Here is a 26,769-nt window from a genome sequence, read left to right as displayed (position 1 = left end):
AAAATAATCATCAGTACTTTGGATATCATGACAAAGTGGGTAAAAGGCAAATAATAATAGAGCTAGAAGAGTCCGATAAGTTCAGAAAATGACATAATTTTACTGTAATACAGCCTTTAAAACCAGGAAAAGACACTTCTGCTGTATCACGATATTACGATATCCAAATTGTAAGACGATATCCACTCTCATATCACGATATCGATATAATATTAGTAATATACAGCCCAGCCCTACTTCATACACATGATTTCTGCCTTAGAGTACAACACACACTCACGCTGACCTGCTGTCTCTTGTCAGGCTGCTCTGAGATGCTGATGGCCAAGGTGGTGACTGATCTGGCCAATAGGACGCCAGGAAAGGAGGCGGTTGCCATGGAGTCATTCGCCAAGGCTCTGAGCATGGTACGAACATGTCTGACTGGTTTTAGGAGCATATTGTAGTGTTTAATGTATAGATGTATAAATCCATAGCTGCTGAACATTTTCCAGAGCTAAATATGATCATTTGTTTTATCTATAATTTTGATGCGATCGTCTATCTGCCTCTCAACTCGGGTTCATCCCTCACAGAGTTTGACTTCTTAACTCATATTTTCCGCTGTTTTTTCTCCTCCAGCTGCCGACCATCATCGCTGACAACGCCGGCTACGACAGCGCCGACCTGGTGGCTCAACTGAGAGCTGCACACATGGACAACAAGACCACCTTCGGACTGAGTGAGTGAACAGTACACACGATGGTTAATTAGTGATGTTTCAAAGATGGAGCTAAATAGATATCAGAGGATGAAGTTAGATGAAAATACAGCGTTGCTTTTAAGTTTAGAGCCGGTTCTGTAACGTTATTGGCTTCATATGTCTGTGTTGTGTTTAGTTTTGCATTAATGTGTGTGTGTGTGTGTTTGCCTGCAGACATGTCTGAGGGCACAATTGGCAACATGGCCGAGCTCGGGATCACAGAGTCGTTCCAGGTGAAGCGTCAGGTGCTGCTGAGCGCCTCCGAGGCCGCCGAGATGATCCTGAGAGTCGACAACATCATCAAAGCTGCACCCAGGTCCTTAACTCAGTCCTTAACATGTTACTGTCTTAAACCAGCAGTCAGGTGTCTGTATGAGCAGTGAAAGAGGTTTTTTTATTCCTCCTGTTCATACTGACTATTAAAACCTTCAAATGTGCTTCCAGTGTTCAGTGATGGAGGACTAAATCCACAGTGTTTCCACACAGTCATTTAAAAATAGATGATCTGCTTCTGTTGAGCTTCATCAGTCTGAGTTAGTCACATCAAGTGATATCTGACACATTTACTGAATGGGAAAGTACATGGAGGAGGAGTACTTTATATAGTAGCAGTAGTAGAAGTAGTACTTTTTGTAGTAGAAGTAGCATTTACAGTGTTTTTAGCATCAGATTCCCTCTTAGTGTTTCCTGTTGAGCTGTGGTGTAACCATAGTAACAAAAAGACTTTGCTACTAAAAACACTGTAACGTTGAAACATAGAAGATGAAGATTTGACTCATTCAGACGACTGAAGCTTCATATTAGCTTCAGATCAACTTTTAAATCCATGACTGTGGGTTTAGTCCTCCATCACTTCCATTGTAAACATTATGAAGGATCCTCTAATGGTCAGTATGAACAGGAGGAATCATTACAGCAACTAACTAACTGAGTCTTTATACATCGTCCTGTTTTACTGACTGTTGTGTTGTTTGTGTGTTTTGCAGGAAGCGGGTTCCCGACCATCACCCCTGCTAGAGGAAGAGGAGGATGAAGGGGGAAGGGATCAGTTTTGTTATTTATCACCTCTGTGTAGTTTAAATTACAGAAACGCTCCGCTGTATTGTTTTCTTTTCTCTGTTAAAAATCACTGTGGAAGCACTGCACAGGCTAGCTGGCTAACGCTAGCCGACCATCAGCTAACTTCAGTGGCTCTGCTAATGCTAGCAAGACAGAAGCCGAGTCACATGCTAACAGTAAGTCACTGTGAACGATGAAACGTAGGTCAGTACAAGTTTGCTATGCTAAAAAAATTAATTAGCTGAGGTCACAGCACTTGCTGGAAGTTGGCTATGCTAACGTTAGCCAGTTGGCGCCAACACGCTTAGAACGAGAACGTTTGAACGTTGTTTGTTTTGTTTACTGAAATAAAAGAACCAATCCTCATCAGTGTTTGTGTCAGTTTCATTAGTTTTTATCAACTTGTGTCCAGATCCTTAATATGAGTAAGAAGTACCGAAATATGTGGCTAAAGCTGTGTTTTAGCATTCACTTATTATTGTTGTAAGCAGTGCTAGCGCGGGAGCTAATAGACCCAAACTAACGGCTTGATTCTACCAAAGGCGGCAAAATGCACCAAACACGAGACTTCTGGTCAGCTTTCAAAATAAAACGACCTGTGCAGACTCTTGATCATATTTGAGCAACAAACTTGAATAAAACAGACAAATAAAGAGACTATTTAACTACTTAGCCTCCTTACCCACAATAAGGGTACAAAAAATCAACTAAATTTGAGAAAATTAACTAACTCGGGCTGTCCAGTTGCGCTGCTACTACAGTAATTACGGTAGCCTAAAGGCGCTCGTTCGGGTTTGATTGGGCTGCCGTAACTACTGTACTATAACAGTGCAACTTAATTTAAAAGGTGTATTTCTGCTGTAACCCATGACGATGGAGCAGAACTGTGGCGTAACCTGGACCGGTGCAAACCCACAGCTAAGTGATTTAAAAAAACAAAAAAAAAACATTTTTAGGCGACCTGGATGTTTTAGGTTTTATTCTAATGAACCGAATGTATAAAACTTGAGTTGTATTTATATTAAAATGCTAATAATTGTAGCTACATGGAAGTTTTAGGACAATAGCATATCAGTGATTCCTTAAAGAGAATATAGAGAACCAAATATTTGATGAGATATAATTGTAAACACATCATCTAGGAGTTGCATTAAGGCTTTTTCAGAAGTATCAGCTGACTACAGGCTGTAAAATGTATTCAAGTAAACGTTTTGTTCTTCAGGTCAAACTGTAACACAATAGTAGTGTTTGTAGATTTAATACTGCTCCTGGAAAAATGAGAGTTTAGTGAAAAGTGTTCTTTCCTCATCAGGTCAGAGTGACTGAGACCTCAAAGTGTCAACACGAGTTACCCAACCAGACCGTCCACACTGAAAATACATAAAAAAAATACAATAACAGTTGATTTTTAATTGCAAAGAGGTGATTAAAAGTGATTTGGACTAAATAATAAATTGTTATATTAAAACTCACACTAACCAGAAGGGGAAAAACAACTGAGGTCTAAACATATGTGTATTAATGCATCAGGAAACCTTTAGATGCTCGCAGGTTGTTCCAATCAGAGCAGAAGTTTACCCTGTTATAATCTCCTCCTCTGCCAACCAGCAGCCTGAATCAGACTCAGACAGGAGGACAGATTCAGAAACATGATGAAAGTGTTGTTGGTATTCCTGTCGCTCTGGATATGGACGAGCTCAGCGGTGGTCAGGTAAGAAAATAACATAAAAAAACACCTTTATTGAGTTTAAAGATGACTGTGTTGTGTTTGGCTGATTGGATGATTCTGCAACCAGAGTTTATACCACAATTTTTACAATAATCTAGCTTCTTGTATCCTGAAATTGAGTTTAAAGAGTTTTCACAGACTTTTAACTTCATTCCCTGATTTTGATGTATATATATACATAATATTATAATGTGTACCCCCTTAAAATATTGTCAGTAAGGCAATAAAACCTCTTTTTTGCATTCATAAATACCTCATTAGTCATTGATATATTGGTGATTAACCCTTAATGAAGCTTTCAGATAGTTAAAGAGTTGTTTTTTAGGTTCTATACTGTTTGTTCATGAAGTAAAACCATCGCACTATATCATGATTTAAGTCAATGTTATTTAACATGAAGAATGCAATTATATTAAATGACAATTTTTGAGTATCAGAATAAGTTTGGGCCATAAAGAAATGTGTTACAGCTGCACAAAAATAAATAAATGAAATATTTCAGTTTTTGCATTGGAAACATCATTTAAAGGAAAAGTCATAACATTTCAGAGAAGAATTGGTTTGTTTTACACCAGAAAATGTGAAGGTGTCTACCTCAGGAATTATAGTAATTAAGATGATAAAAAACACTTGAATGTTCCCCCACATACACACACAGGGTCCCTCTCAAGCGGGTCCGCACCATTCGTACCCATCTGAGAGCCAACGGCTTGCTGGAGGACTTCCTGAAGGATCACCGTCCTGACATGTTCAACCGGCGCTACGCTCAGTGTTTTCCACCTGGAACACCATCACTGCGACTCGGACGCTCCAGCGAGAAGCTTTACAACTTCATGGATGTAAGAGCATCAATAAACACTGACTGTCAGGTTCACTGGTTGCTGGTTCAAATCCCTTAAAAGAGCTCTTTCTGTAGAATAAACCTGCAGAAATATGCACATTTATTTTATGGTCAAAGTATTTTTTTAAACATCCACAGATTTTTTAAATTGCTGCATTACTTTAAATGCTTCTCTGGTGGTCTGAAGGCTTTACAAGATTACACACTTTTACATAGCCTGGGATTCATGATTAAATCAATAGTACCTTTGTTGATATTTAAAGGCACTATGTGTACATTTTTTTATTAGGATTATCAAAATTTCTGTCAATTTATAATGATGGCATGAGTTTTTATTAAACCTTATCAATCCATGGTGTAATTCTCGCTACGACCACTAGATGGTGCCAAAGTAAGATTGATTTGTTAAATAAACCATCCTTAAAACTTTTATTTCACATCATGAAATTCAAATAATTTTACTTTGCATTGATATTAACCTTCCTGTCGTCCTCCCGGGTCAAATAGACCCGTCTGTTTTGATTGTTCCTTATTTCCCTCCTTCCTTCTTTCCTTCCGTCTGTCCTTCCTCCCTCCCTCCTTCTCTCTTTCTGTCCTTCCTCTCTCTTTCCTCCCTTCCTTCTTTCCTTCCTCCATCCCCCTTTCTTTCTTCCTTCTGTCCTTCCTTCCCTCCTTCCTTCCTCCCTCCTTTCCTTTCCTTCCTCCCTCCTTTCCTTCCTTCCTTCCCTCCTTCCTTCCTCCTTCCTTTCCTTCCTTCTTCCTCCCTCCTTTCCCTCCTTCCCTCCTTCCTTCCCTCCTTCCTTCCTCCCTCCTTTCCTTCCTTCTTCCTTCCTCCCTTCCTTTCCTTCTTTCCTCCCTCCTTTCCTTCCTTCCTCCCTCCCTTCCCTCCTTCCTTCCTTCCTCCTCGACGACAACAGGAGGGTTAAGACCTTATATATTGACTTTTAGAGCAGTAATGCATTTTTTTTTTACATTTTCTCAACATCATGTAATCTATAATTATAATAATGATTTTAAAAAAACTTTGCATGTTTACAGTGTTTGCACAATTTTTACAAATGTTACAGTACAATACAAATGTAGATGCCCACTATATCAGTATACCACTATTTCCTCAGCAGTTTTAAATCAGGCATTTAAACCTGCAACCATTTCATGTGTGTTAAGTTTTTAAAAAATCCATGTTGTGTGTGTTTGTCAGGCTCAGTATTACGGTGATATCAGTTTGGGGAACCCCGAGCAGAACTTCTCTGTGATTTTTGACACCGGCTCAGCTGACCTCTGGGTGCCATCGTCCTACTGCGTCAGCCAGGCCTGCGGTACCACAATGATACACAACACATACAAGACCATAAAACACAAGCTGCCAAAACTATTTTATCTTAGTTAGCAGCTGTCCTGGAGCTTATTTGAGATTTAAAATCTTTATTGGCTAACAAGTTGAATATGGAAGTTCATTGTTGACATTAGAAAACATGAGCTTTGACATTTGGCAACTGACTCTATCGGCTGGTGAAAATCATATGATAAGATGAAAAGCTCCAAAACAGCAAATGAATTTACCTCGAGGTGAAATAGTTTTGTCATCAGCCATCATTTCAAAAAGGCCAAGAGTTAACTTTCAAGTTCAGTATAATAGAAAAAACAAACAACTGTTCCTGTGTTTGAGAATGTTTTATAAGAGTTGTGTTTGCAGGTCAGGACAGGACAGCATGACTCTGGTTTAATGTGTTCCTGACTGCGATAAGAAGTTCAAGGCCTCTGTGTGTGTGTGTGTGTGTGTGTGTGTGTGTGTGTGTGTGTGTGTGTGTGTGTGTGTGTGTGTGTGTGTGTGTGTGTGTGTGTGTGTGTGTGTGTGTGTGTGTGTGTGTGTGTGTGTGTGTGTGTTTCACAGCACTGCACAAGCGTTTTAGGGCTTTTGAGTCAACCACGTTCCGTCATGATGGTCGGATGTTTGGGATTCACTATGGATCAGGACACCTGCTGGGAGTCATGGGCAGAGACACCCTGAAGGTCTATTCTATCCTTTTCTACAAAAGACTGTACAGTGTATATCAAGCACCATCTGTCCACACCATATATCTGCAATGACTCTGGTTCTATTTTAGTTTCCTGTCTGTCTATAACATCAGCCGTCCAATACTATACTATACTAAAATATAGCTCTTCTATTCAAGCATCAGCTCCACTTTAAAAGTCTATGCTCAGTGCGACAATGTCACGGCATCATATTGTTTGATATTTTGATCTTATTCTTAATATCATAATCCAAATCATATCCAAAATGTTAAGTACTCCTATGGAAGAGTTTTGGTTAGCAGGCATTTATTCACTGACAAATAGCCCAAACTGTATACACATTGCACATTGGTCACATTATATTATACTGTTAACTTCATACTCTTTACTCAATGTTTTGGTCACACAACCTACCCTCCACAGTGAATAATAAAAATCCCTAACAGTCCCTAGAAGGTCATGTGTCCGGTAGACACACCAGCTTGGCACATGATGCAGCCACATCTTTTAGAAATGAGGGGTAATGTGAAAACAGAGACACAAACCCAAAGCCCCCCCCCGAATCCCATCATTGGAGCTGTACCTCATGTTATCATATATCTAGTTGAGGGAGAGAGCTAAAAACTGGCCAAAATCTGGCAACACTTTTTAGGCAGTTCAGAAAGGCATCATGGCTTCCAACAGATTTAATAATTCTTACACTAATTCTATACAGGGCATTATGGTAAAAACAGTCCTGTGTACAGGCCGCACATTTGAACACGTGAACAGTTTCAGAGTGAGTTTTCAGGTGTTTCTTGAATGTCAGCAGACCATATGGAGCTGGGCAGCTCATTCCACCATCGCCTCCACCAGAGGAGGGAGATGAACAGAGGTATGACATAAGTATTCAGTTATCTTCTCTTCTAGGTTGGGAGTGTGATCACGCAGAGTCAGGAGTTCGGGGAGTCAGTCTATGAGCCCGGTGCTGCATTTGTCATGGCCAAGTTTGATGGTGTCCTAGGGATGGCTTACCCTGCCCTGGCTGAGATCCTAGGAAACCCTGTTTTTGACAGCATGATGGCGCAGAAGGTGGTGGACGAGCCAGTCTTCTCCTTCTACCTCACCAGGTGTGATCTTACCTGACAGATTCACTTTTAAGTAATTTTATTTCTCCATGGAGACTTGTTGAAATGTTCATTGCCTTGCTAAGTTCCATCATTTTGAAGAAGCAACCTTCAAGTCACATTAGCTAGTGGTTTCCAAACAGGAGTCCAGGGTCTTTCCATAGGTTGTCAAGGAAATTCCAGGATCTATAGAGTCTCTGGGAATTCCCAATGGGAGTTTCAAGTGATTTAGGAGGTTTCTCTGTGTTTCAAGGCAAGTCAAAAACTTCCAGAGGGTTGCAAATGTTTAGTTGACAGTCTCTTGGGAGCCCATTTGTTTCCAATAGTGTCTGGATGCTCCAGGCTAGTCCATATGTTTTAGTCAGACGATTCCAGGTGAATCCTGGGGATTCGAAGGGAGTACACAGGTTTCTCTATGTTTCAGGATTGTCCAAAATGAACCAGAGGGTTTCCAAGAGGTCCACAGGTTTCAAGGGAGATCAGGTTGCAGTAGGGTGTAAGGGTTTCAGGGCATAGGGTTTTAGGAAACTACAGGGAGGAATCCAAGAGGTCAAGGTCCTAGGTCTCAGGATTCTTAGATCCCTTGCAAGGTATGGGATGCCACAGATCCAAGAGTGTAGTCTAGGGGATTTTAGGTAACCAGAGTCCCACATGGTTCCTCGGTTTCTCAGAATGTCCAGAGGGTTTAGGTAGTTTTTTTTTTATTTCTTAAGGGTGTAGCAGATCTCAAAAATGTGTCATGGAAGGATTGATGGCTTACAAACGCTCTGCTCCTGGTTTGAGATATTTGGTCTAGAGCCTGTCAATGGAATAAGAGAGCTGCATGGCATCCAGGAATTTTATGGGACAATGGAGGCTGTACTGGACACCGAGAGACTTTAAAAACCTCAGTGATGGAGTACTAAAAATGTTTGGGAAGAATAAAAACAGATTAACTTCTTTTAAGCTATCATTAGATCACCAATCCTTTCATTCATTTTCCTGCAGGAAAACAAGTGGCAGCAACCTAGAGGGCGAACTGTTGCTAGGCGGAATAGACGAGGGGTTGTTCAATGGACCAATCAACTGGCTTCCTGTTACTGCTAAGGGATACTGGCAGATAAAGATAGACAGGTTTCACACTTCTTCTTTTTTTAAGATTGTGACTCTGAGTGATAAAGTAATTTTAATCTTTATCCCAAATTGAAGGCCTGACCCTAAGAACACAGGGAAACAGCACAGTGTCCTCATTTGGACTTGTTCCATTTTCTCATGAAACATTTGTGGATTAAGATCAATATTATTTATTACTCAGAGGAAAATTGAAAAACAACAACTCACACATCAGTCAAAAAACAGAGGGTAATAAAGACCTGTGTGTTTCAGTGTGGCGGTTCAGGGTGCGAATGCGTTCTGTCATAATGGTTGCCAGGCGATTGTCGATACAGGAACCTCCCTCATTGCTGGACCGACCAATGACATCCTCGCCTTGCAGCAGCTGATTGGAGCCTCGCTCACAAACATTGGAGAGGTTAAATATCTCACATTTCCTAGTTTATCTGAGGACACGCTGGACATGTCTGAACAATACTACAATCTGAACATAAATGGATACAACTAAAAACTTCTGTTGGTGGAGTTTGTTAACATGTAACCTGGCTTGACTTTTACCTTTGTGTGTGTTCGTGTGTGTGCGTGCGTGTGTGTGTGTGTGTGTGTGTGTGTGTGTGTGTGTGTGTGTGTGTGTGTGTGTGTGTGTGTGTGTGTGTGTGTGTGTGTGTGTGTGTGTGTGTGTGTGTGTGTGTGTGTGTGTGTGTGTGTGTTTGTGTGCTGTAGTTTATTGTTGACTGTGTCAGGTTATCCAGTTTGCCTCATGTGACTTTTGTCCTGGGAGGAATAGAGTATACGCTGACCGCTGAGAACTACATTAGGAGGGTGAGGAAAGTTTATTTGTCTTTCTGTCCATCGTCTGTCTTCTTCAGGTGGTCTTTTCTTAAATCATTATCAGACTTTGAAAATGACTTTCTTTGACATTTGTTTGCAGGATCCGTGCATGTTTTATGTGTTTTATACCTCCGTCCTGAGTGAAACAATTTTTCATAGAGCTGTATTTTTTATGGTTGAATTCATAACTTTAACATAAATACACAATATATTAAAAAAACATACTCAAAGAGCATCTGTCTCTCCGTGTCTCTCTATCTTCAGGAGATGCTTGGTGACAGGGAGTTGTGTTTCAGTGGTTTCCAGGCAGTAGACATAGTTACCGCCGAGGGTCCTCTGTGGATTCTGGGAGATGTATTTCTGACGGAGTATTACAGCATCTTCGACAGAGGACAGGACCGGGTTGGCTTTGCAGCTACAAAGCATTGAACCAAACACTAATCCGTCTATATCTGACAGCTGTATGATCAATAAATACATCAATTAAAAGACAACCATTATTTTGTAATTCTTGCAAAGACACCAACACCAAAAGCATTTGTTGTCCACTAGCTTGCAGCATTATACCTTGATTCTGTGGCCTAATTCATATAAATGTTTTGACAATCCTGCAGCAAGCGGTCCATCAAAAGCATCCAATCATGCACCAACCTCAAATTACATCGTCAATAGGCATGGCGACATTTTGGGTGGCCCATTGTCAAGTCAGTCAGTGCTTGCTGACTCAGTTTTTAGTGATTCAGCAGCAGCAAATACTTTATATTCATAATATCAGTTACATTTAAAAAACTGAAAAATACAACAGTCATCACATGAAGACAGAAAATGTTGATGTAGAAAAGATTTTCTTCTTTACACCATTAAAATCCAGTCAGTAATCTTGAGCACCAATAAAAAGTCATCATAGTAGAGTGCTGCAGTTCCTCTAATGGCCACTGGATAGCATCCACTGAAAACGTTCTCCAGAAATACATTCAACACATTTTTCCACAGGTTCTGCTATCAGTAGCTTATTTCACCTCATTTAATGTGTGTTGTTCTTCTTCTATAAAGAAAATATTAAGGCGTAAAGAGGGTCATGCTTACATTTGTCTTGAATGGCAAGTGTCTCAGCCTATCACGCTCAGCTGTGGTGATTGTTCCTCACTCTTCTCACCTCCTTTGCCCAAATTAGGATTCTTTGAGCATGTTTTTGTATTCTTTTGTTTAATATTTTAGCGCAACAATGAACCTCAATTTCTTCTTTAGTTAAAGTGGTGTCTTCTTTTGTTGGGTAAGGTAGTTACCAGCTCAGAGATTAGCTTCTATTTGGTTTACCCTGCTCTGACTGGGCAGTGTTATGTTCCTGTGTGACTGTTCTGATCTTTTTCCGAGCTCTGCGACTGGGTGTTGTTGCTTGCAGTGTCATCAGTACTGTTGGTTTCTTCTTTCTCATCATCTTCAGTCCCTGCAGTACCCTGAAACTCCTGGTTATAGTCGGGGTCAGGGAGTTGCAGAGTGTCAGATTGTGGACCGGGTGAGCGTCGAGACTGGAATCGAGCCAGGCATCGTCTCCGCCTACCCAAACCGGTGGGGCTTGGCAGGCTGCGAACTGAGGCCTTCGATGTCTGCCTGGAAAACTGGAGGGAGAACTGGCGACCTCGTGGCCGGGTTGGTGGGCGAACACTGAGTGATGTCCATCGAAACTCTTTGGGTCCCAATTGAGTCGGGGAACAACAAACTGAGAAGCTGGATCTGGGAATACAAGGGGCAGGTTTAGAACAGACTGGGAAACAAAAGGAAAGGGTTGACAAAAGTGTATAATTTAAAATAGAAATGATAGGTCAAACACATCATTATAACAATGCCACAATGTCATCATATGGTACTGATAATGCCATCTTCGTAAAAACAAAACAGGCAATACAAGGGGTCATGCAATGAGAGGAGTTAAGTCAGCCTGCTAGGAAGTAAAAAAAGGAGGAGTTGTCATTTTAATGCATGAAAAATCAATGAATCACCTTGGAGTGTCCAAGACTGGCAGCTCCTCAGTCGGGGACGTATCCAGCCCATTGTGATGTTTTGCTGCTTCACCATCGCCAGAATAGTCCACGTTGTGACAGACATCACTGGACAAAGGTGGACTGACGACCAACTGGGGGAAAACGGCAGACGGGGAGGTTTCAGGGGAGGGTGGATTGCTGCTGACTTCCTTCAGGGTGGACAGCGAGTCCATGACAGGTGGGGGCTTGACCAAGAAGGAGGGTGGACCCATGTCCTCTGAACCTGGATTGATCCTGGATTGATTGACAATGAAATGGACATCAGAAAGAGTAAAGGTAAAGGACATCCCTATCTTTTGAATTAATGTCTGATGATTTATCTGTTGATGTTTGATGTATGTAATGTCACCTAATAAAGTTGCCTGATAATATACCAGTTAACTCAAATTACCAAAAAGGCTAGCTGTAGGACTTTACATGGAGAAATTATGTACCTGAAATCTGGGAAGAAGCTGCCTGTTGCATCGCTGCTATGTCGTTTAAAGATGGCTCGAGGAGGTTGAAGTTCAGGAGGCTCCTGAACGCTCAACAGCCGGCGGACTCGACCCAGAACCTGCGCATATTCAAAAATATGGTTGCAGGAAAAATAAGGGACTTAAGAGTAATTAGGGCCATGTAAGGGAAACAAATCTTCAGAAAATGTCAATATTTGGACAAATTTGAACAGGTATTGTATCAAGGCAACACGATTCTCTAAATTTTTTTATTTAAACTATAATGTCTGTCTGTTTGTAAACTATCTAAATTTGGTCACAAATTAATAGAGTAAAAGTTAATAGAAAACAATTACAGTAAAGCATATAAAAACACAGATTTATGGGGATTTGTTATAATATTTATGTGCCACTAAGCTAATTTTGATGCAGAAAATACTACATTTAGGCCTCACAGCTCAGGAGTTGCTACCCAAAATGTAACATGTTTTATAAATCGCCACATGGTGGCGGTATTGGCACTAAGGGTAACTAGCTCCTGTTTGGCCCGTTGCCTAACTTTCCATCAAATTCAAAGTAAAATAAGTTAGATTTAATAAGGTAGATTCAAACTATCCTGTAATCAAAAATTACCGATTCTTGGCGCCGAGTCATAACAGAGTCCTGTTGCCGGGGCCCATTGTCAGTAACATCAGCTTCGTCCAAGTGGAGGATTTCGGAGAGTCTGGAGGCAGGGAAAAGTGAGTATGAATGTTACTGCAGATCTAAAATGCTATATTTGATCTGAACATTTTTTAATTTTACTCAGGAAAAATGATTATAAAGCTTGCCCTCTAGAGGAAAACAGAAGTAAACACGCTCACTACTTCCCTGCTTACTGTAACAACTACTGTAAGAACAACGCCAATCTGTATGCTCAGGTAAAATGAGCCATTGTGTAATATGTGAAGTATAGAAGTGTATGTGTTGACCCCATGTCACTGGTGGAACCCAGGAAAGAAGGGATACAGTAGTCAGCAGCAGCCAGTGTGTATGGCGGACGCGCCTCGCTGTCGTTCCAGTAAATGTCTTTGGTCATATGAGGCAGGTTCATATGCATCTCATCCACAGCCAGAAGAGACACCTGGTGGGACAGGCAAACAGGAAGTGATTGGAGTAGAAAGTGTGGTGTCTGTTTTCAGCAAAGGTTCAACCCTCCTATTGTCCTCGAGTCAAGGAAGGAAGGGAGGAAGAAGGAAGGAAGGGAGGGAGGAAGGAAGAAGGAAGGAAAGGGAGGAAGGAAGAAGGAAGGAAAGGAGGGAGGAAGGAAGGAAGGATAGGAGGGAGGAAAGGACAGAAGGAAGGGAGGAAGAAGGAAGGAAGGAAGGAAAGGAGGGAGAAAGGAAGGAAGAAGGAAGGAAAGGAGGGAGGGAGGAAGGAAGGGAGGAAGGAAGAAGGAAGTAAAGGAGGGAGGAAGGAAGGAAGGAAGGACAGGAGGGAGGAAGGAAGGGAGGAAAGTAAAGGAAAGGAGGAAGGGACAAAGGAAAGGAAGGAATGAAGGACGGAGGAAAGAAGGAAGGTAGGAAGGAGAGAGGAAAGAAGGAAGGGGGGGATGGAAGAAGGAAGGAAAGGAGGAAGGAAGGGATGAAGAAGGAAGGAAGGTTGGGAGGAAGGAAGGAAAGGAGGAAGGACAGACGGAAGGAAGGAAGGGATGAAAGAAGGAACAGTCAAAACAGACGGGGTCAATTTGACCCGGGAAGACGACACAAAGGTTAAAGAGAGATCCATACATAACAGTCAGGGACTTGTATTACTGCTTGAAATAGCAAAGTAGTCAAAACCAATGGTGGTCAAAATATACACATACATATATATATATAAAGGAGTCTTATCTGGCCTAATAATCTGACTGAATCGGCATTTGTCAGTTAACAGTAGGTGACGTATCCACTCCACCAACATCATTTTAAGTTGACATGGAAGCTGCAGTTAAGCAACAAAGCCACAAGATTGTCGCTGAGTCGCCGTTGAAGTGTTACTCAAGCACTCAATGACGTGGTTATGTGAACATGGGCTTGGGTACCACATTAATTTCCGATCGTCTTCAATAGCTAGAAATTATGATTCACAAATGTCAGGCGTCAATTTGTCGCTTCATGTTGAAAATGACCAGTAGCCTATTGCTTTGTCACCGATCGGCTTAACACACATCCAGAGAGAGACAAAACCTTTAAAATTAGTCAATGTGATTGGTTGCTTACCTGAAGATTCCTGTCGATGATCCAGTTAGCTTCAAAGTCGTCATCGTCCTCTCCGAACGGGTTAATCAGCTGCTCTGCTACCTGAACAAAAACACAGAAATCACATCCAGACATACAATGTAAACATGGAACGTCACATATGTTGAGATTCTTATGAAAATATTCCTTGGACTTTCATATATTTGAGGTATGATGACTTCAGTGTCTCCCTCTTTGATCCTGAGGTGTCGCTCAGTGGTGCAGATCCTTGGATGGGTGGAGCTGAGGTGCCATTGAGTAATAACTGGGAATACCTGGCCAGTATCCCAGACCTTACTTAAGCCCACCTACTGTACCCTGATCCCAGTTCTCTGATCTCTTCCCCACTTAAAGCCTTGTTTGCCCTTTTCAGTTTTGTTTGTCGCTGCTAAACATGCACCTCAAATCAGACGGGTTCAGACACTTTTAAACACTACTGATACTGATTTTCACACTTAATTGCATTTAATTTTGTGACTTACTTTAATTGATTTCAGTTTATTATTACTAGGTTTGGCTTGTGTCACAATCATTTGTTGTTGCCCAGCTCAGGATTCTTGTTTTGCTTGATGAGGGCATTTCACCAAAATCCATCATGCACATTCATTCTTCTCAGAGGATGAACCATTTTTAATTTAACCCTCCTGTTGTCCTCAGGTCAAGGAAGGACAGGAGGAAGGAAAGAAGGAAGGAAGGAAGGAAGGAAGGAAGGAAAGCAGGAAGGGAGGAGGAAGGAAGGAAGGAAGGAAGGAAGGAAGGAAGGAAGGAAGGAAGGAAGGAAGGAAGGAAGGAAGGAAGGAAGGAAGGAAGGAAGGAACAGTCAAAAGAGATGGGGTCAATTTGAACCGGGAGGACAACAGAAAGGTTAACAACCCCATGCCACTTTTCCAGGCACCAAGCCCAGGAAAAACCTGAAATCTTTAGTCCCACTACATGTGAGTCTCAAAAGGTATTTTGGCATATGCACTCAGTAAGTTATTAATAACTTTATACGGTGTGTTATTAATATATCGGGACAAGGTCAAAAGATGACAGCAGATCAACCACACGCCTGTTTCTGTCTCAGTCAGGAACAAAACATGATAGGATAGATTTTCAGATGTGTGATATAGATCTGCTTTTTTTTGTTAGCTTCTTTTCTCTTCTTCTTACAACACTCAGCAATTATGTATTGCACAGCTATATTGGTGCCAAGCAAACTTCATCAGGTGTATATGTAACAAATTGGACTCCTAACACATTTTCCTACAGACCTATCTAAATACAAGAGAGCAAAAATCGCTTTGCTTGTATGACTCTCTTCTTTTCCTTACAAGGAATCCAAGTTGAAACCCAGTTTTTTTTGTTAACTTGTCCTTAAACTCAACACCTAAAACCAACGCCTGCCAAAAACTGATATTACACTTGATTTGAAATTTGACTTAAGGATTCCCTGAAAAGCTTTTGACCTATTGTGGCTTTATGGAGTGTTTATCATGAGTGGGACAACACACGGTCCTGCCAGTGGTTTCACACCATTCCACTGATCTACAAGCGGCTGTAATGCACCAAGAAAAGCAGCAATGTCCCAATGAAGGCAGAGAAGAAGAGGACTGCAAGCTAGTAAACATGGATATAAAAGGTGTAGGATTTAAAATACATTAAAATCAACTTTGCAAATGTTTTATAATACAAAAACTAGCAGTGATTTGATTTAACAAGTATCAGATGTGCATCTCAGTCTTCTGTTTGTAGATTAAAAATATATCAGTGAGTCACACCGTTGCACTGAGTGACCATAAATACTCACCAGGGAACCAAATTTATATGCATTTGCTGCTTAAAATAATCCCCAACAAATTCTCTATTTCAACCGGTTTGAGTAGCATTTGATAAAAACTACAACTGCCAACTGTTAATGTAAATACTGAGCCTTTAAAAAAAAAATGAAACTAGATATTTGTGAGCTGCTTGGAGCTGAGAGCCACAGAGCAGTGAAGTCAAAAAGTATTGTATGTTGGTTCTTGGGGATATGTTGAAACTAATAAAATAAAGTCTTATCTTTAATATAATGGCGCTTTTCCACTATACAGTTCTAGCACTGCTCGGCTCGACTCAACTCGGTACGGTCCATTACAAAAAAGTACTTACTCAACGTGGGCGGGGTTGTCATAGCACGGCTCCGCGAAACTGCCGTGACTTCGATTTATACGCGACACAAACACATAAACAATGGAGGACATGGAGGCGATGGTGTATGCTGCTGTATGAGGCTTTCTGTCACACACAAAGCAGAAAATTGAGCCATATGGCTGTATCGCTGTTGCCGGTATTTAAAAATGCCGGGTTTGATTCTTCTGTGGGACGGCTCATGACTCTTCCAGTGACTCTCTGACCAATCAGTGGCCGGCAGTCTGTTGACGTCACATTTAGTATCAGCTCAGCTCGCTTGGAACCTCGGCAGACCAGGTACTAAAAAAGTACCAGGTACTATCCCCGATGGAGACGCAAAAAAAACCGAGCCAAGTCGAGTCGAGTCGTGCTGGAACTGTGTAGTGGAAAAGCGCCATAAAAGTCTACTGCACCTTCAGCCAGCCGGAGTAGAAGAAGAACTGTAGCAGGGTGAAAACAGGGACGTAAAGGTCGAGGTCATGACCCTGGTAACACTGGGCGGGATCAAGGAACTGTCGACCAATCAGACAAGCGAAGAAGAACGTGTAGACGGCTAAAGTCACAACCTACAAAGAAAGAGAGAGAGAGTGATAAAGGTTGTATTGTACATCCCTCTGTGTGGGAGATTCAGAGCTCTGATTTGGTTACAGTAATGAGGGAATATGATTACTGATGTGATTCGATGAGATACATCCGTTTGAAAGATGGTATTGGGACAGATTGAGTACAGACCTGTGTGTAGACCAGTGGGATGCCCACCCAGTCGTAGCCAAAAAGAGTTGCACACCAAGTCCTGAACTGATTCATCTCCTGCAGAAAAACACAGACACACATTAAAAGATGATTTCCAGTTTTGCATTGACAGCCAAGCCTAAATTTCTCCAAACTTAACAGGCTGATTGGAAGAGGAGTCTCGCCCAGCCTTTAGGGAGTAAGCTGTGTGTCATATTACGTACATGTCTGGTTTCAGTGGCTACAGACTAATAGTGGTTCAGGCACTCAAGTGGTTTGTTTGCCCAAATGGGAAAATTCCCTTTTTTTGTGCTCATACAAGTCTAACTCTACCCAGCCACCCAAATGGCCTTTTAGGTGCCCCAAATTCAAATCATGGGGTGACCTTAGGACACAAAAGTGAAATTACTGAGTTGTATTTAGTTGTTTTGGCTTGAATTCCATGGTTATTTGCACAGCATAGTAGATATTGTTGCTGTATTTCTGCAGTTTCCGGTCTTAACCTTCGTGTGCGTCTGTTTTGACTGTTCCTTCTTTCCTCTCTTCCCTTCTTCCGTCTGTCCTTCCTCCCTCCCTCCTTCTCTCTTTCTTTCCTTCCTCTCTCTTTCCTCCCTTCCTTCTTTCCTTCCTCCATCCCCTTTCTTCCTTCCTTCTGTCCTTCATTCCTTCCTCCCTCCTTCTCTCTTTTTTCTTTTTTGTTTGTTTTTGTTGACCCTCTATCTATACATTGTATTTTGACAGAGGATAAAATCTCATGTGTTACCTTGAGAATGCTCTGCAGGTCATGGCTGTCTTGGATGCGTCCTTCCTGCCGAGCTTTAGACGCCAGGTTAGAGAACCAGACGACAGGAATCCAGTACTTCAGGTGAGGAGAGGGGACATTCTCAAACACCTTTCTCTCCTCTGGAGTCATAAAACCTACAAGTAGACAAACAGACAGATTATTTACAACCAGTAACATATATATACTGTTAGAGTAGATATGTTGTAGCTTAGTAGCAGTTTTGTAGTTTATAGGACCCATTTTTAGCCATGTTAATGGTTGGATTGCCTTGAAATTTGGTACAGACAGTCTTCTTCCCCAGAGGATGAATCCTACTGACTTTCATGATCCTTTGACTTTTCCTCTAGTGCCATCATGAGGTTGGCATATTGTTCAAGTGAAATGTCTCAACAACAGATGGATTGCCATGAAAATTGGTTCACACATTCATATTCCCCTCAGGATAAACTGCAAACATCTGTTTGATGATCCTCTGACTTTTCCCTTTAGCGCCGCCATCATCAGGTCAGGATCACAGTCGTCCAATACTTTACAAGTAAGACAAATGACATTCCCATCAACCACAGCTCTATTTTGTGCTTGCCACCAAATAGCAAATGTTAACATGCTAATAATGTTAAACTAATTTGGTGAATATGGATTAGGGTTAGGGTTAGGGTTAGCATGTTAGCAAGCTGGCATTTGCATCCAAAGCAAGCATGGCTGAAGACGGGACTGTTATATACAATTTATATTGATTTTTGACAAAAAAATATTGAACATTTCTAAATCAATCCAACATCTCATAAGGGAATTCAAAGCCTTGATTGACTAGTTGTCTCAAGATGCGCATTTTCTTTATGAATATAATTACATTTTAATATAGTCTCACATTTGGCCTCGAGATAAATATTTTTAATGGATGAAAATAGGTAATTGCCATGAATTTGATATGTTGGTGCACCATAGGAAATTATGACTTGAATCTGGCATTAGAGGAAAGGTTTCACCAAAGTTTATGATTATTAACAGCAAGTTTAATGAAACCCTGGCTCATAGTTGTTGTAATATTCCTTAGACTTGGGTGCTAGCCAGACTGACAGACCAACCAACCCAATAGTTGACTCTCTGAGTCCTGCTGTAATTTGGCCGATAACGAGCCAATCCCATGGGTCATATCAGACAGCCACAGGAAGGAAGAAGAACAGCCGGGAAGAAGCTGAACTCTGTCTGACTTCCATCATTTCAGACACACTGATACAGCATGGACAGTTAAGTGTAATCTGTATTTGGTACTGTCCACTTGGACAGCAGAATTTTATCAACATTTGGTTTCCATGGTATTCCTAATAGGAGAGGTTGTTTCACCCTCCAATCATCTCACACCCACTTAGACTCTCACCTGCTTCGACCACGTGGTCCATGGTCGGGAAGCGTTTACAGACTGCTGTGCTGACGGAGCGAAAAATGAGGAGCGACGTCAGGTTAACGTAACGTACAAGCGTCCGGCGCAGCAGGCGGCCATATTCGTCTTTACCCTGAACACAGCTGTAGGAAGAAGAAGAAGAAGAAGAAACATAAAGACATAAACAACAAGGCATACTGTGTAATATGTTTCCACAGACTCTGTCTATGTAAATATAGGCTACCTGGAGATGAGGAACATGAGTCTGTCCGTCCAGGGCAGGTTAACAAACTGATTCCACCATCGATTCACCACCAGAGTCACATAAAAACCTACAAAACAAACACACAGACAGAGTGATAGTTTCATTTTAGTTCATATAATTAAAACTGCCTCCCCAGCTCCTGTGTGTTTAATGTCTATTTAGCATTAAAACTTAATAGAATAATATAATTTTACTGTTATTTGCGGGGGAGGGGCATTTTTATAACTTGACATCCCACTACATAGAATAATAATAATTATTGAGTAACTTAAGTCATCCTAAAAATCTGACTAAATATGACTCTGATTTAACTTCTTACAGACTGTAGACTTCAGTGAAACATCACCTTGCAGTATTGTGAGGCAGTGTGTATCATTTTGTGGCATCTAGCAGAACCGACTTGGCAGAAATGGAATATAATATTCATATGTACGTTTTAATTGTTGTAATCTCAAACTAAGACTCACTGTGTTTTCATTACCTTACATTGAGCCCTTTATATCTACATACGGAGCAGGTCACTTCCCACTGAGACCACCATATTGCACCGCTATGTTCCTACAGTAGCCCAGAATGGACAAACCAAACAGTAGCTCTAGAGAGGGCTTTTTGCATTTTTTTGCAAGTTTCACCTTAGGTTCTCCTACATGCTTGAAAGGGGAGCATGATGGGAGGGGATTTATTTGGTTTAAATCTGCAACCTCAACACTAGATGCCACTAAATCTTACACACTGGTCCTTTAAGTGACCCTGTAATGAAAATAGCAAAGATCCAACAACAATTTTAATGTTAACCAGTGTGTTGGCGTGTTAGCATGCTGACATTTGTTTAATAGGACAAAACATTACTTTAGCATGTTAACCACATGTTTAGCACTTTGGTTAACATGGTAAGTGTCAAGTGTGTAGACTGTATGTTTATTCCATTTAGAGACTGTCCTCCCAAGATAAACAACACAATAGGTCGACAAAAACAACATATCACTACGTTTTGAGTGACAGACGCCATCTAGTGGCCGCAGTAATTCTGACCCGGAGCAGTGGTGCTGAGGAGAAGTTGGATGCATTAACCCAATAGTAGACTTTACCACAGGAGACCATTACTTGTTTCCTGTTTCCAACCACGAGATGGGAAAGTTTTTTAAGAAGCAGAACTACCAACCCAAACTATGATCTTTCCCCGAACCCTAGCAAACCATCATTATAGTTTAACAGTGATGTGTAACTGCTTTTGAAAAGCACAGACAGATGATGTTGTCTTAGAGGCGCCAGATCAGAAAACACTCCTATACGACAGTCTGGAGTAACATAATCAAACCATGCGTTTGTTCATTTAATTTGAAGGACTTGTACATTTAGCATAGTATTTCTTAGCATGTGTCCTTATCCATTATTGACAAGTTAACATTTTGTGCATAACAAATAATTATTGTTAGAAACAGTTATAAAATAAAGAGGTGTGGACATTATTCTTGTTTCCATTTTGAGGAAGCATTGGACTGTGAGAGCATGAGGCTGTGTTCCCTGACTGAGTGTGAATCCAGCTGCAAAGCTACTCAAACACTCATCCTGCTTTTAGCCTTTCTCTGCTCTTTAATGATCTGTTTCCATTAGCAGCCTACTAATGAGGCAACCCAACACCCGGACTGTCTCTTCTGTTCTGTCCTCGAACGGGAAGCAGGGTCACAGTAAAGGTTTATAGTCAGATAGTCAGAACACTTTATTGTACAGGTCCTTTAAATTCCTGGCCATTTTTCAGAGTTATTTCCAGGAAGTTAAATTTTAGAAATGTTTACAGAATGGATGGTGTAATTATGTTCAAATTATGTTGGAAAAATGGGGAAATTGTTAAATTGGTTTGGTTGCTAGTTTAAAAAATAACTACTACACACTGAAATGTTTTGTTTTTGTGTTATTAAGTATTATTTAAGAATCTAATTATCATTATCGTCAAATACTGTAGATAAATATGTTCTAGATTCTTGTACCTTATAGTTCAAGTTAAATACATTCAAACAGCCATTTGTCAGTCAGTCAGTTTGGTTTCATGTTAAGCCCTTTTCTCAGAGGACCAATATTAGCCGTGCGCGTCATGTGATTACAGTATTAATAACAACAGACATCAACTGTGTTCTTTGATCACATGTGAATCTGTCAGGACTGTAATCTGTAAAATATTTGTAGGTCATCAAAAGAGCATAATCTGGAACAATAATGAGATGGATAATGATAATCCCTCAGCAGCCCCATTATAACATTTCAACTGTATCCAGGTATAATCTTGGGGATATATTCAGTAAATTATGTTAATAAATATGTATATATGTATAAAATGTGTATATGAATCATTAAAACCAAAATCTTATGCAACAGGTTTCTGTTTTGCATGTAGGGACATCTCAAACACATTTTTGTCAAACATAGTTATGCATGTAAATAACTACATAAGTTCATCTTGCATAACAATCTACATTATACATCCCAAAAACTTAATTAAAAACATGTTGCACTATGTTAGAAGCAACTTCTTAAAAAAGACAGGAATCAATTGCTAAAATGTATTAATTTGAAATAATTTAAGACCAATGTAAGAAATGAAGTGGTGGGTACATGTTCAGTAATTATCGGCTACTGATGTTTGACATGTGGGATAAATGACTTTTTTATAAATATGCTAACAAGTTAATGTTTAGCAGGTATAATGTTTAATAAGGTGTTAGATTATTATCATGCTAACAACAACAAGACACAAGTCCACAGCTGATTCTGCAGTATTTGGTCATAAACCAAAGTATTGTACAACAGCACTAAGTGTTAAATGATTGGTTAAAATATATACTTAACTTTGTGACAGTTTCTAATGGAGATGATTATTATCTTATGCATGTGCACTCTTTGGTAGAGTGGGTGTGAAGCTATTGACCGGCGACCAAATGAAGTGGACTGTTACCTTGATTAAAATTATTGAAAAAAAATTAGAATTATTGATTTTTCTGGGTTTGAAAATGATTGGAAACATTTGGGATAGTATGAGTACACAACTCAGCAAATATATATAACATAGGTCTTGTTGTTTTTAGTCAAATGTTATATTTTTAGGTAAGGGAGAGATTGTGTTTACAGCTCAGAGTAACCAAAATTAATCAGATATTAACTTTGGGTATCGGAATATAAACTATAGTCTTGTGCATGAAGATTGGATGTACTAGTGATTCATCTACCAACACCGCCTGACCTCGCTTTGCCACATAAATGTCACAATACTCTCAGTGGTTGTTGGCACACAAAACACAACTTTCCAACGTTAGAATTTGGGAGCTGTGTCCAACGATTTCAGTAAGTATCCAAAACATCAATCTGCCAATTAGACCCATGCAGCGATTGGTCAAGTGAAGGTGAGAACTTCTCTCTCAAGCTTTTGTTTTCATTTGTTACACAACTATTTCTTTTGAATGTCATCCAGGAAAGACAGTCTGAAAATGTGTGCAGTTATCCCCACATAAAGAAATGATTATCACCCCACCTATAACTATAAACATTTTCCCTTCCAACATAGTCAGACAACAACTATGAACTAGTTCTGCCAGCGTAAACTGGTCACAGCATTAGTCAGTACCCAGTACGAAGGTGACCGGGATCTGCTCTGCGTATTTGTCACAGTACATGGAAAGTTTCTCGAACAGTCTCTTCTGGTCGTTGGTGAGGACGAGCCTGGAGGACAGAGGACACAAGCGTCACAACCAACAACTGATCAACAACCAACTGAAAAGGTCTTTAATGTTAGTTATTCAGAGGCTTTTTGGATCATCAAAAAAACACCTCAGTCATGATATCTGGTCAAAAACAAAATCTATTGAACCCATTTAACTTTCAGGTCAATCTTTAGCACTTTATGTGGTATGTAATGCACAGACAGACCATCAGATTGTGTTATGGTTGTTATAGATACAGGTTGTTCTATGGTTGCTATAGATACAGGTTGTTCTATGGTTGCTATAGATACAGGTTGTTCTATGGTTGCTATAGACACAGGTTGTTCTATGGTTGCTATAGATACAGGTTGTTTTATGGTTGTTATAGATACAGGTTGTTCTATGGTTGCTATAGATACAGGTTGTTCTATGGTTGCTATAGATACAGGTTGTTCTATGGTTGCTATAGACACAGGTTGTTCTATGGTTGCTATAGATACAGGTTGTTCTATGGTTGCTATAGATACAGGTTGTGTTATGGTTGCTATAGATACAGGTTGTTCTATGGTTGCTATAGATACAGGTTGTTCTATGGTGGCTATAGATACAGGTTGTTCTATGGTTGCTATAGATACAGGTTGTTCTATGGTTGCTATAGATACAGGTTGTTCTATGGTTGCTATAGATACAGGTCGTGCTTTAGTGTATAAGCGAAGAATAACACAAATCACTGCTGACATCAGAGGTCCTGCTGGAGACATTTTTGAAGTTGACTTTCATTTTTTCATCTTGTACATGAACAGAATGAGTCTCTAACATGTTTTTAAAGAAAAGTTTAGAACAAATGAGGTGTGAACGAGTCTGTAGAGGTCTGTAAAACATCACATTTAGGCTCAATGAGGAAATAATCCATGTTTAATGTTGTCATGACCTCAAAGAGGAAGGAAAAGCAAAAAAGGGTTAAGCCTCGGTTCATAATGACCACTACATGGTACTCTAATGAAACACTGACTGTGGAAGGGAATCGGAAAAAAACCCAAACTTCTCCCACGAAATAAGAAGTCACAATCACGAAACAGACCTGAAGCCCTAAAATTAATTATATACATTTATGCAAAGCCCTGCTTGAAGCAAACTAATTGTGTGTCATCAGTATCGTCACTATGGGCATGTCAACACCTGCTGAAAAGGATGCAGAGATGTTTGCTCACAATCTCAAGAAGGATTATTTTAGATCTAGTGGATTCAACACAGATTAAATATGTCTGCCGCTGTTATACCCCAGAGCACCAGAGCTCGCTGGTACATTACTAAGCCACTGTGCAAGTTTCACTAAGAATGTTATCTTAATTTGCATATAGTTAATCATTTTAAACTTTTGACCCATCCCTTTTCTTGCATTCACATTGCCTGGAATCTCACAATGCCTTTTTTTTATCACAACATCACATTTTATTTCTTTTTACCATTTTAGTATTTTACTGTGTATTACTGTGTATGTACAGTATCTATGTGTATTTATGAATGTGTGTATGTATGGACGGTGAGCTACCTGAATTTCCCCAATGGGATTAATAAAGTAACAATCTATCTAGAAGCTATTGACTTGTGTCCCATTGAAAATTAATGGAGACAAACTTTGGTTGCATCCAGCTGCTTTCAATGGGTCTCCAGCCTCATGCAGCCTGTGTAGACGGCTGGATTGATTAAAATAGTTATTTGATCTTGAATCAAATTGTCAGCATTGTAACTGCGTTTGATACTTAACATTTGAAGACATTTTGAGTTTTATGCAGTGTTTACACATTCAAATTACAGCATAAGCAAACACTCTTACACTTTCTTTAAAAAAAGAAAAATGGAGCTTTCTCTGGTGTTGTTTGGTAAAGTCTTCTTTAAAGTTTCTCTTCTACAAGGTACAGCTAACTATGAACCTGATTTCATACAACACTAATATACTAAACTCACTTTCGAGGTCCAAGTGGAAAAACTATCAAGCAAACTAAAAGTCAGTGGTGATATTGTATACATGCATGCCTCTCCCTCCACCCAAAAGCCTCTTCTGTGTATCATAGTGCACTCGGCTTTATAACAGGTGATAAATGTCTTACAGGCCACTGCCTACTCTACAGAAAGGTGGGTTGGTCCACCTTAACAGACAGAAGGGAGCCACATCGTACGGCTGTTTATCTACAAAGCCCTGCTGGATAAACTGCCCAGCTACTGTTGCTCATTAATAACGTTCAAACACAACACCAATAAAGTCACGTATCAGGATATTTAACTTCATCTAAACCACTTGTGCATAAACATAGGCGTAAATATTTAGCAGCACACAAATGGAACGAGCTTTAGAACATTTTAAAACTGGATTATCTTATTTCATTAGAGCTTTTAACTCTTACAAACTGTTCATATTCTGACTCATAATTACAATTCACATTGATAAACTCACCATCGGTCATTAACACACGTTTGATTAATCCTTAATAAGAAGTATTCTATTTATTGATGGGGGGAAAAAGACATTGACAATCACTATTTTATGGTCCAGGAGTAGAATTTAACAACATGTTTGAATGATGATTTTTACATTTTGTACATTTGCATACAAACATGTGTATCAGCTTCACAAAAATAGGAAAAAACCTGCAAAAAGAAATGTGTATATGGTGTTTTTACAGCTCTCAAATGTAAGAATGGGTCCAATGTGACCCTGAACAGTAAGTAAGGGTTAAAAGGTTGTATTTGTGTGTTTGCCAATCATACTTGCACATGTGTATCTTAATGTTTAATGTATGTTTGACGTATTTATTGTCTTTTGTGTGAGTTGTGTATCATTATGTCAATTTCTTGTACACAGGTCTCTCTTGGATACACATCTTAATGACGTCTACCTGTTTAAACAAAAGATTAAATAAATAAATGACTACAATAACTGTGTGTTTGTGTGTGTTTGTGTGTGTTTGTGTGTGCGTGACCTGTATATGACGCTGAGCACGGTGTAGAGCAGAGCAAACACGGTGAACTCTCGGTACAGCAGCTTGTAGATGCTTCCCTTCCAGCGCAGCAGCAGCCGGTGGAAACCGAAGAAGGTGGCGTTGGCCACTTTACTGGAATAAGTGACAGTCATCCTGAGACAGTCCGACCTGAGAGACTGACAGATGAATCCAAAGGGGACAGACTTTGAATTAATTAATTGCTTTTCCTGCTATAGTCAGGGTAAAATGTTATTCTCGAGGTTTTTTACTCACAGAAAACTCACTGACGTCTTTGCATTTCCTCAGCAGTGCTTTTCAACAGGCTTCCTCTTTCCTAATTTGCTTTTGCCAAATGCCAACCGACCACTGCTCCCTTACCATCTCTCTCTCTCTCTCTCTCTCTCTCTCTCTCTCTCTCTCTCTCTCTCTCTCTCTCTCTCTCTCTCTCTCTCTTGCTATCTCTCTCTCTCTAATGCTTGCTCGCTCCCTGTTTCTCTTTTACCATGATGCTGTTCAGTTGCCCAGTAATGCCAGGCAGCACACACACACACACACACACACACACACACACACACACACACACACACACACACACACACACACACACACACACACACACACACACAC

At 40.2% G+C, this 26,769-nt stretch overlaps 3 protein-coding genes across 4 annotated transcripts in view; 2 read left to right on the top strand and 1 right to left on the bottom strand.

Moving 5' to 3' along the window:
* cct2 (chaperonin containing TCP1, subunit 2 (beta)) overlaps positions 1 to 2,167 on the top strand; it is a 13,294-nt gene extending 11,127 nt beyond the window's left edge. Inside the window, exons 13-16 of the mRNA XM_062443539.1 lie at positions 304 to 407; positions 622 to 721; positions 917 to 1,058; positions 1,729 to 2,167. Of these exons, the coding sequence (XP_062299523.1) occupies positions 304 to 407; positions 622 to 721; positions 917 to 1,058; positions 1,729 to 1,759 (377 nt within the window). The 3' untranslated portion in view covers positions 1,760 to 2,167. The remainder of the gene's footprint in view (positions 1 to 303; positions 408 to 621; positions 722 to 916; positions 1,059 to 1,728) is intronic.
* Positions 2,168 to 3,408: 1,241 nt separating this feature from the next.
* nots (nothepsin) lies at positions 3,409 to 9,972 on the top strand. The gene is made up of 9 exons (XM_062443540.1): positions 3,409 to 3,512; positions 4,189 to 4,369; positions 5,573 to 5,690; positions 6,266 to 6,384; positions 7,300 to 7,499; positions 8,484 to 8,609; positions 8,862 to 9,006; positions 9,312 to 9,410; positions 9,684 to 9,972. The coding sequence occupies exons 1-9, from the start codon at positions 3,451 to 3,453 to the stop codon at positions 9,846 to 9,848; spliced, it is 1,215 nt and encodes a 404-aa protein (XP_062299524.1). The 5' UTR covers positions 3,409 to 3,450; the 3' UTR covers positions 9,849 to 9,972.
* Positions 9,973 to 10,688: 716 nt separating this feature from the next.
* On the bottom strand, positions 10,689 to 26,294 carry LOC134004309 (bestrophin-3-like). Of its 2 annotated transcripts, none has more exons than XM_062443537.1 (13): positions 26,143 to 26,294; positions 23,086 to 23,180; positions 19,449 to 19,536; positions 19,202 to 19,347; positions 17,800 to 17,954; positions 17,037 to 17,114; positions 16,718 to 16,870; positions 14,136 to 14,216; positions 12,867 to 13,018; positions 12,529 to 12,619; positions 11,896 to 12,014; positions 11,420 to 11,695; positions 10,689 to 11,153 (listed from the first exon to the last, which is right to left on the bottom strand). In XM_062443537.1, the coding sequence occupies exons 1-13, from the start codon at positions 26,292 to 26,294 to the stop codon at positions 10,757 to 10,759; spliced, it is 1,983 nt and encodes a 660-aa protein (XP_062299521.1). In that variant the 3' UTR covers positions 10,689 to 10,756. The 2 variants fall into 2 exon arrangements, with proteins under 2 accessions (XP_062299521.1, XP_062299522.1); XM_062443538.1 differs by having other exon boundaries at positions 10,689 to 11,147.
* Positions 26,295 to 26,769: the final 475 nt, after the last annotated feature.

Source organism: Scomber scombrus, chromosome 22, assembly GCF_963691925.1.
Source record: "Scomber scombrus chromosome 22, fScoSco1.1, whole genome shotgun sequence".
Lineage (NCBI taxonomy): Eukaryota > Metazoa > Chordata > Actinopteri > Scombriformes > Scombridae > Scomber > Scomber scombrus.
Note: the sequence above shows the minus strand (reverse complement) of the source record. Positions and strands in the feature narration are given on the sequence as shown.